The sequence below is a fragment of the Patella vulgata genome, chromosome 5, assembly GCF_932274485.2.
Source record: "Patella vulgata chromosome 5, xgPatVulg1.2, whole genome shotgun sequence".
NCBI lineage: Eukaryota > Metazoa > Mollusca > Gastropoda > Patellidae > Patella > Patella vulgata.
Genome location: NC_065883.2, coordinates 80,367,393 through 80,378,243, shown reverse-complemented (window position 1 = coordinate 80,378,243; position 10,851 = coordinate 80,367,393). Strand labels below are relative to the sequence as shown.

Genomic DNA, 10,851 nt, shown 5'->3' with positions numbered 1-10,851 from the left:
TTTAGTGTTTAACAGACGTAAACCGGAGAAGGATCACATTATAAAACAGTAAACTTATTTTTAGATATGGCGGTCATTTAGGGCAGAGATCTATTCTCGAAGTATAAAGTAGATGGATCTCTGTGTGCAGAATGATCTTAATTACCTTCTATTTTTCACCGTAATTTTTCTTTGTTGGCGAAAACGAATCATTTCTGGCTACATTTGAAAAGTATAGCGTGAATGTGGTTTCACACAAGTTGGTATTTACGAAATCTTTAACATTTGAGAGCCGCCGCAAAAACTCTTAACGCATGACGCAACGTACCTCATTTGGCCCCTTCACTCAGACTGAGATCTATTTGATAAGGCCAACTTCAAGTTTGGTCAAAGGTCACGAGATGTAAACATGGCTAGTGCTAACCCTAACCCTAACCCTGGACCTAGCCCTAACGCTTACCTTAAACCTAATCTACAATCTCGCCAACAATCACGTGCGCTTATTTACATCTCAGCGACCTTGACGAAAATTGAGCTGGCCTTAGTAAAAAAATTTAGGGTATAAATTGACTTAGCCCCTGATGAAACCCTGTACAAAGGAGTTAATTGGAAGTTCAAAAGGTCTTTTCCCAGCAAATCGGTCCATGAGACAGAGAGAGGGGGTGGGGGGCATACAATTTAAAAATAAGGACAGCACACCTTTGCTCTAATAGGGCTGATAGTATTTGTTATGTATACGACATTTTCAAGAGAACATATTTACTAAAGAGGCTTAATGCAGTTGGACTGATTTGACTTTAGTCTTTTGTTGACTGATCAAAATGTCGGGAGATTATAGTAAGCCGGTCTTTGGTTATTTTTTTCCTAGTAAATCTGTTGACATGTATATTATAATACCGTCAAACTATCAAGTCTATGTCAATATGTCGTCTTCCTTCCTATCGCACCTTTTTCATCTTCTCCATGGTATCCTCTTAGAGATGCACAAGCACTTAATTTTAACACCCGAATTATTTTTCTAAAAAAATGGGAAAAAAATTAGGATGTATTAACAATATTTTTATCATGTGCATATTTATGCAACGTAAGTCGCTTTTCTTCCAATGAAAAGACTTTATTATTCTTAAATTGAGTGTGAAGTCATGTGATAGGTAGTTATACCGTGAATTACATACGTCAAAAGAGGAAGTTAGGGTATTTTCTTGGACATCCTTTAGTTGGAAGCAGACGCCTTGAACTATCGGGTGTGGAAATAATATAATGATGTTTTTGTTGGATAACCGGGGCATTATATTTCTGGTAAGTTTGCAATCTAAATAACTAATTTAAAGACGGTCAAATAACTAATTTAAAGACAGTCATATAACTAATTTAAAGACGCTCAAATAACTTATTTAAAGGACGGTCAGATAACTAATTTAAACACGGTCAGATAACTAATTTAAACACGGGTCAGATAACTAATTTAAAGATATCTAATTTAAAGACGGTCATATAACTAATTTAAGCAAGGTCAGATAAATAATTTAAAGGACGGTCAGGTAACTAATTTAAAGACGGTCATATAACTAATTTAAAGACGCTCAGATAACTAATTTAAGCAAGGTCAGATAAATAATTTAAAGGACGGTCAAATAACTAATTTAAAGACGGTCATATAACTTATTTAAAGACGGTCAGATAACTAATTTAAAGATAACTTATTTTAAGGACGGCCAGATAACTAATTTAAAGACGGTCAGATAACTAATTTAAAGATAACTAATTTAAAGACGGTCAGATAACTAATTTAAAGACGGTCAGATAACGAATTTAAAGAAGAATTCAAACAGTGGTGGATTGAGAAGGAATGTGGGAGTATGATAGAATCAGGTCCCAGAAGGAGTTAATGTTAAATTCCTGCATAAGCTAGAAACATCAGGATATACTCTAGAAAGCACCATTTACGGCCAGTAGAATGGAACGCCCACACCCCGTGGTCCCCAGTCCGTCCCTGAATTCAAATAACAGGATTTTACTAAATTCAAATAACATATTTAAACATGACTTTACTCAATTTAGATAACAATTTAAACACGATTTCACATAATTTAAAACCTTCGTGTCGGCGATAAAAAAAAATATGTCATTATTACATGATAAAATGCTTATTTCATAGTATATCTTTTGTTTCTTTGGTGGCGTTTATTTTCAAATTTAATTCGCCAGATTTTTTACAGTGGGGCCGGCCCAACCCAGTTCCCTACCAAAAGTTAGTGTATGTACTTTAAGTTCAAAATTAAGCATAGACTATCCAAGATCGATGATAAATTACATCTATTTCTGTTGACTGGTTTCATTATTCAGGACTTGCTAAAAAATCGCGCATTTCGCCGGAAAGGTTTGAAATTTATCAACGGGAAGTGGCCCCATTTCTACTGGGAAAACCTGGTGCCTAGTAACTGTTTTACTAAATACAGCGCTATAAATGCGTCAGTGGTAAGAAATGAAATGAAATGGGGTTTAACGTCCTACTTTTCTGCACCGACCGGGCTTATGAAAACGGGCTATGAGAGCCTTATATCGAATTCCAACTGTCAAGGGTTCTTTTACGTGCACGCCAACTTGTATACGCGACCCATTCGAAAGACTAGACAATGTTCCTTGCCCGGTTCGTCGTCCTGTAACACTGACAAGGGGAAACCACACTGGAAAAATCTCGAGGAAATTCATCGACCAATACCGGGATCGAACCCAGACCCTCCTAGTTAGTGAGTCAATGCCTTACTCATTGAGCCACCGCGCCTCCTTTGAACGTTAGCACGGACGATCTTGCTTGTGTTGGGTGTATTAACGGGTCTATACAGCGTCTTATAAGTATCTCAGAGAGAGAGAGAGAGAGAGAGATGGGGTTTCGGGACTAACATATGGTTCAATTTTATTTCCATAATTCGCTTGCGCGTAGGGGTCTTTAGCAGTGGGAGGAAACCGGAGGACCCGGAGAAAACCCACGAGGCTGGACAGGCGACCCTACTCCTTGTCACGTACAACCGGGGAATCGAAACCCCGCCAGTTGACTCATTGGCAGACTTTATGATACAGCGCGCACGTGCTAACCATTCGCCATCCAACCCCCCTATCTCAGAGAAAATATATCGTAAAATACTATTGGTTAAAACCATCAATGTATGAATTGGAATTGCTAGTAAATAATGAAATAAAATAAAATGGAGCGTAACGTCCTACTGTTCTGCTCCGACTGGGCTAAGACGGGTACTATGAACAAGTATTAATATTAAAACTGTAAATAATTTAGGTCGATATATTAAATGTAATTATGATTATTAATCATTATAATCTTATATATTGTTCATCCCCAATCGCCTTCTTAATTGCACACATAGGCGTAGGCGTCGGGGGCAGCCCCCCTTCCCCGCCCCCCCTCCCCCTTCCACAGATTCGATGAATCGTCCATTTTTCGGGCACAGACATACATATGAAAATGAAATCGCACGCGGTTTACGTTTTGAATACTTTAATACTTAAGACCTCGTACAATAACATTTGAAGAAAACTCGTTTTAGTTAATGATTGATTCATTCTGAAAATTAGGGTGACAAAGAAAATTTTTGAGCAAATAGCCTCAGCCCGCCCCCCCCCCCCCACCCAATTGAGATTGGCCCCCTACGCCTGTGATAGTACACTCCTATAAATGAATGGAAATAATTTCGGTTAAGTGATAATTTTCTATTTAGTGCGCTAAGAATATGAAATGGCTGTATGTGTATTGTTTAATACCAGATTCACCCAGTGATGGGTTTAATTAACCAAAATGAAATGAAATGGAGTTTGACGTCCTACTGTTCTGGTCCGACAGGGCTAATGAAGACTGGCATACGCCATACAGTGTGCTATGGGAGAAATTTTGCCAGGGCAGCTGCCAATATATACACGGGACCTCGTTTTTCGTCCCTTCCGAGCGAATATCAATTAACCAACCGTACCCTTCAATAATATCGCTTTTTTCATATGTATACCCCAAAAAATCTTCAATTCAGACGCCCCAAATGACCCGTATTTTTATGGAACCAGTTTGCATCTTTTTACAAGGAAATAAAACATAATCCTACTAATCCTAATCCGAATTAATCTGATTTTAAAATAATAGGAGATTATCTATTTTTAATTTTTACAGCTTGTTTGTTTTTGTGCTGGTTTCAGTCAGTTCATCAAAAGGCCGATTAGTTCCGGTTTTTATCCCTGTCATGTAAGTTCGATGTTAAATTCAAACATTCTGGATTAATTTGTTAAAAAAGGCTGAAGAGAAAAATAAGGCGGAAATGAATAGATCTTAACAGTGATAATTAAAAGTTGCTCTTTATTTTTTTCTCCTCTTTGTTAAGTCTGTACTATACTTTGAGGTTTAATTACTTACTTCCTTCAAAGTTATGTGTTCCGGTTTAAAAGGCATCCGAGATCAGCTAAAGGTAAGGTCGTGCAGTACCCCCCCCCCCCCCCCACGCACACACACACCACACACACCCTTCAGGATGAAATTAAATGGGGTGTAAAAAAACATCCTACTTTTCGTCACCAATGTGGCTAATGTAGACGGAATATTGCCCTGACAGCGGCGCTACGGTCTACTCAGGGGACGTTTCACGTACTGTCCATGGGATTTTTGGTCCAATTCGAAAGATTACACGGGACTGCCAAGTGAAATACAAATTATTGTTCGATAGAATAAAACCATCGATCTTTTAGTCGGTTTAATGAGTTCAGCATTTCTTACAACCCCCTCAATCAGTAAATGCGGGGTATGATGCACCCCCCCCCCCCACACACACACATGAATGTCAGAGGTCCCATGCCCCCCACTTCCACCAGGTTAATCCGGCCCTGAGCACAATATTATTATATGAGAAGCGGCACCAGGTGTTCTAGAGAGAGTAAGCATACCCTGCCTCATGTACAACATCTATCAATACTATATATATCTAGATTAAGTGGCAACAGGTGTTCTAGAAACAGTTAACATACCCTGTCACATATACAACACCTATCAATACTATATATCTACACTAGGTGGTATCAGATGTTCTAGATATAGTTAGCATACCCTGTCTTATGTACAACATCTATCAATACTATATATCTAGAATAGGTGGTATCAGATGTTCTAGAGAGTAAGCATACCCTGTCTTATGTACAACATCTATCAATACTATATATCTAGAATAGGTGGTATCAAGTGTTATAGAAAGAGTAAGCATACCCTGTCTCATGTACAACACCTATCAATACTATATATCTAGATTAGGTGGTACCAAGTGTTATAGAAAGAGTAAGCATACCCTGTCTCATGTACAACACCTATCAATACTATATATCAACAATAGGTGGTATCAGATGTTCTAGATAGATATCCTGTCACATATACAACACCTATCAATACTATATATCTACGCTAGGTGGTATCAGATGTTCTAGAAACAGTAAGCTAACAATAGTATATTTTATTTTTTATAATCCCTGTTGGATAATAATTTGTTTTGAATTTGTTTTTATAGTTAAATCTGGCGAATACTATAGTTATAAAATATTTATATAAACTTGTTTACCTGTTGTAGTTAAGAAAGTGTGGACAGGGTGAAGAATGTAGGTTAAAGGAAAGTAATTGTACAGTTCCACCGTGTTCCCTTTCTACCAGGTGTATAACAGGTAAAATATCTAACTTGTTCTACCACCTGTATAACAGTATCAGGTAAACTGTCCATTCAACAATATGTTAGCGGACATTGTCCCGGTGCCAACCTCGACCAAGCTGCCCAAATCTCAGTTTAGAGAGAGAGACAAGTGCGTACTCTGTTCAGAATACATATATCCCCCCCCCCCTTCCCCTTCAGTCAAAATTATTTTATCTGTTGCAAATACCCCCTTCCCCCTATCCCAAAAAACCCAAGAATATAACTGTTTCTCAAATGTTACTGCAAAGAACTTTAATTCATAAGTAAAATAAAAAATATTGTTTTATAAAATCATTTGTGTTGAAATAAAGTGGAGATTATATCAATGTTTTTAAAGTTTAAAAAACGTGTTTGGGAGATGATGTTTTGGCTAATTATCACGTGTTTTTTCAACTAAGTTTGTTTATTTGAATACTTTCTCCATTTTTAAATTATTTTTTTGTTTAAAATTTCAGTGCAAGATGGAACGTTTCAATGCCCTGTCGGTAAACCGATTTTAAACAGAAATGGCACAGATCAAGTTTGTACATCGTCACGTGATTGTTATAAACATTCACGATGCGTGGTAAAAAGAACAGAAGGCCACAATGAAACCCGTTGTTGTTGGCGAGGCTCGCGACTTCCCCATAAAAAACTCTCAGAAATTACGACGAGGATATTACGTAGATTAATTCTTCACGATAGCCCCAATGACCAGTTTATTTTAAATAATTCAAATCCTGACATGATCAAATTTGATATTGTTTCTCATCGTATAATCAATCAAGAAGGTAGCTTGGCAACGGGTTCCACAAATACGACCAGTGTCATAAAAAATCCTTATATAGATACTCCTGCTATCATTGATCAGGGTACGAATAATCCTGCTATCATTGATCAGAGTACGGATAGTCCTGCTAAAATTAATCAGGGTGTAGATAATCTTGCTATTATTGATCAGGGTACGGATAGTCCCGCTATAATTAATCAGGGTGCGGATAATCTGGGTACGGAAAATCCTGCTATCATTGATCCGGGTACGGATAATCTGGGTACGGATAATCCGGCTATCATAGCTCACGGTACGGATAATCCTGCTCTAATTAATACGGGTACGGATATTCCGAGTATAAATAACTTAGGTACGGAAAGTTCGAGTATAAATATTCTGGGTACGGATAATCCTAGTATAAATAATCTTGATACGAATAGTCCTACAGTAAATAATCAGGGTACGGATAGTCCTCGTAAAAATAACCCACGTAACGGTACCCCTAGTATAATTAATCCGGCTACAGATAATCCTGCTAGATATAATCCGGGTACGGACAGTCCTGCTAACCCTGGTACAGCAGGTCCTGGCAATCTTGGTTCGAGCTATCCTGGTGTGGTCAATCCTCGGTTATATTTTCGTCATCCAATTCATCGAAATTGTACGCATGGCTGGCACCATTTCCGTTTTATTCATTCTGATTCTACTACAAGTCATCCTCGCCTAAGTAATGTTGGCGATTCTGATTCTACTACAAACCATCCTCGCATGTTGGTTGGCGATTCTGATTCCTCCACAAGCCATCCTCGCCTGAGTAATGTTGGCGCTTCTGATTCCACCACAAGCCACCCTCGCCTGAGTAATGTTGGCGAGTCTGATTCCACTACAAGCTATCCTCGCTTGAGTGATGTTGGCGATTCAGATTCCACCACAAGTCATCCTCGCATGCTGGTTGGAGATTCTGATTCTACTACAAGTCATCCTCGCATCATAAACGTTGTTTCAAATATACTCTACACGAGTAATCTGAACATTGATGCTTCTGGTTTGGGTAATACTGCAACGCATGCTCCATTAGTAACTAACGCTGGCTCTAGTAATTCACAATTTAGTAGGAGTACCTTACAGCTAAGTCCTCGTAACAAACGCGATGTAAGCTCCCAATTATTAGGAACTGCAAATCCTCACCTTACCCATCGGCATACACACAAGCCATTATTAGGCACGACGGATCCCAACTATCTTAACAATTTCGACGGGGGGGAAGCCTTGTTAGGAACCGCCAATCCCAGTTATATTTATGATTTGGGAACACCGGATTATGGAACAGCCGTTCCCTTATTAGGTGGTACTGGTACCGATACCGTTTTTTTATTTAGTACACAAAATTTTAGAAATCCGGATGAGAACAAACCAGGTACCACTATTTCATTACCAGATACGTCAAATTCAAGTAATCTTATAAATGCAGATCTTAGTAATGTCGATGCTAGTAATCTTAAATCAACAAGTAAAAATCCCAATGGTAATAACCCAGGTACGACTATTTCGTTATTAGATACATCAAATTCCAGTAATCTTAGTAATTCTAGTTATCTTGATTCAAGTGCTTATTTACCAAACAACTCACAGCCAGATATTTTTGGTAATCTTGGTGACGATAACGTCGCGACAAATATTCCCTTATTAGGCATAACCAGCACAAGCTATCTATATTACGATACAAATATTCCAGCGCTGGCCAACTCTAATCCTGATTACGTCACCGGTACTCCTTTAGGATTGTTGAATACCCCCGATCCGAATAATCGCCACACCAATATTCAGTTATTAGGGGGTTCGGGGCCCACGGGTTCTCCAACAACAACGGATTCATTTATAGGTTCTACTGATATCGGCGTTCCGGCTCCGGCCCCGGCTCCGGCCCCTGTTCCATTTAGATCCCGACGTCAGAGGAGACAAGAATTGGATTACAGAACCCTGAACTATGACCTTAATCCTAATCCTGTTGGACCTCATCTACCAATGGTGGAGTCCCGCCCTGGTGGGGGTATAGCTGGAGAATATGAACCCCATGTTGAAGGTGAGTCTAATTGTAGTATAATACAAGTCAATGTTCACAGTTGGCTAGATCTAGTTCATCTGGCGTGGTTTCCCCTTGTCAGTGATGCAGGACGGAGGGCCTGACATGGACAGCTGTCTAGTCGTTCGGATGAGACGAAAACCACGTAAAAGATCCCCTGGCAGTTGAAATTTGATATAAAAGTAGGCCATAGTGTCGCTGTCCGGGCAAAATTCCCCTCATAGCACACTGTATGGCGTATGCCTGTCTTCATTAGCCCAGTTCGGAGCTGAACAGTAGGACGTTAAATCCCCATTTCATTTTATTACTGAGTGACGTTTTGACTAGACTTCTGGTGTATGACTAATCAAATCAGAGCTGCCTTAATAACCACTGATTTTAGACGAGGAACAGGGTCCCGTCGGAGCACAAAACCCAAATTGACAAAGCTCCCTTTGAACCAGTAAGTTATTCTAAACGGAATGCAAATTGTTCTCTTTTCTTGTATTTTGTTGTATTTATTGTCTTTTATTCAGTTCCAATGCAGAAACCTGGCCACTGTTCTCTGTCAAGAACTGGAAAATGGAGTCCTCGGTGTATGGACACGTGTTTTAATGACGCCGACTGTCCTTACAGTCAGAAATGTTGTCATAATGGGTGTGCTAGAAGTTGTCAATTACCTCATATGTCACTCAGTCCTGATATTCCCGCCAAAAAAGCCGGCAGGTGCCCGAGTCTGGTTATTAACGATGGTGGTAATATTGAATGTAAGGGAAGAAGATGTTCCTTAGATCGACATTGTCCTGGTAAAACTAAATGCTGTGCTTCTCTTATTTGTGGTCGAACATGTCAATCGCCGAATCCAGGTTCTCTCCTATTATAATATTTATTGACATTTGTCTAGAGAAGCTCCATGACATACCATCCACGTGCATTCTTGTCATGCGCTGTGAAAAGTTGTCTTGTCTTGATACTACACGGTGTAAAAACAGCCCGTCCTGGTAATACGCGGTATAGAACAGTCTTGTCCTGTTAATACGCGGTATAGGGCAGTCTTGTCCTAATATAATCCGGGGCAGATGGTATTCTTTTAGGACACTTTAGAAATGGTTTGTTTAATTAAAACGGCTTTGTAAGATAATTTTATGTACTTACTACCCTGTATATAGTTCTATTGTCCATATACTACCATCTTCGTATTCCTTGGCTCGCGAAGATGACATACTACGCGTTACATCTTCGTAAACCTTGGCTACGCGCTACATGTTCGTAACCTATTGGCTAGCGAAGATGACACACTACGCGCTACATTTTCAATAAACATTCATTATATTCTCTATCAATCGGATTAAAATACAGATCTATATTTCGTTTCGTTTGTTTATACTTTCAATGGCCTACACTACATGAAGATCTGACAAGTTGTACTGGAAGGTCGTATCAGAGGTCATACGAGCGGCTTTTGACCCTATGGCGCCAGGCATTGATTAATCAATCATCGTTGACGTTTCTAGTTGTTAGCACACAGAAGTCGCTTTAACAGACCGTTTCATTGGCTAAACCCTCACTTCAATCAGAACGCCGGTAATATAACAACTCTTCCAGATCCTAGTGTAGTGAAAACAAGTAAAACGAAATTTTGAACTATAAAAAACGAAACGAAACAGGATCTGTGTTTTAATCAGGATAAATCTCTACTGGAGAAACATATCAATTATAAGTGTATCTCATGTTGTATGCCATACTTAACATCTGTTGTAAATAAAATAAATATATTTGTTATTTTTTGTCTTTGAAATTCTTTTGAAACTGTCTGCTGTCGACAATGATCTTGTTTTGACAGTTTTTGTGAGTAGTTTACGGAGTGTTATTGATGGTGTTGAGGTGTGCTTTGAATAAATTACGACATGGCTGCATCAGGTGGGTATCAGGGAGGACATCTTCACAATGTCAGTATATAATTCTAACATACCCCCGATACCTTGACCGCACTCGTATAAATATGTGTAAAATATTTTACAGATTTAAAATGTATCAGAATAAACCGAAAATTAAAGATACATTATGGGAGATTAGATAAAGAGATGGCAGTTCTCGCTATAATAGTTAAAAACTAGATAGTGTAATGGTAATTTGCTGAAAATTTCAGTCAAATTGATCCATTATGAGCCGAGAAAGAAGCGGGTGAAATTTTTGCATAGTCTCGGTCATCATTACTAAAATCATTAATATAAACAGCATAGTCTCGATTATCCACTTTTTCTGATTTAATTATCAACGGCCGTTAGCGGCATATAGGAATCTAATCCAGCTAACATCGAAGGCTAGCCTTG

The 10,851-nt window shown here is 38.8% G+C and overlaps 1 protein-coding gene across 1 annotated transcript; it reads left to right on the top strand.

Moving 5' to 3' along the window:
* The first annotated feature begins 1,171 nt into the window (after positions 1 to 1,171).
* On the top strand, positions 1,172 to 10,300 carry LOC126822532 (mucin-5AC). Its single transcript, XM_050551467.2, has 5 exons — positions 1,172 to 1,278; positions 4,154 to 4,225; positions 5,589 to 5,679; positions 6,161 to 8,539; positions 9,055 to 10,300. The coding sequence occupies exons 1-5, from the start codon at positions 1,240 to 1,242 to the stop codon at positions 9,399 to 9,401; spliced, it is 2,928 nt and encodes a 975-aa protein (XP_050407424.1). The 5' UTR covers positions 1,172 to 1,239; the 3' UTR covers positions 9,402 to 10,300.
* Positions 10,301 to 10,851: the final 551 nt, after the last annotated feature.

Excerpts from the sequence above, each read along its gene's own strand:
- LOC126822532 (XM_050551467.2), top strand. The coding sequence starts at position 1,240 with ATGATGTTTTTGTTGGATAACCGGGGCATTATATTTCTG. Across the intron at positions 1,279-4,153 it reads ACCGGGGCATTATATTTCTG|CTTGTTTGTTTTTGTGCTGG; the intron begins GTAAGTTTGCAA and ends TAATTTTTACAG. Across the intron at positions 8,540-9,054 it reads ATATGAACCCCATGTTGAAG|TTCCAATGCAGAAACCTGGC; the intron begins GTGAGTCTAATT and ends TCTTTTATTCAG.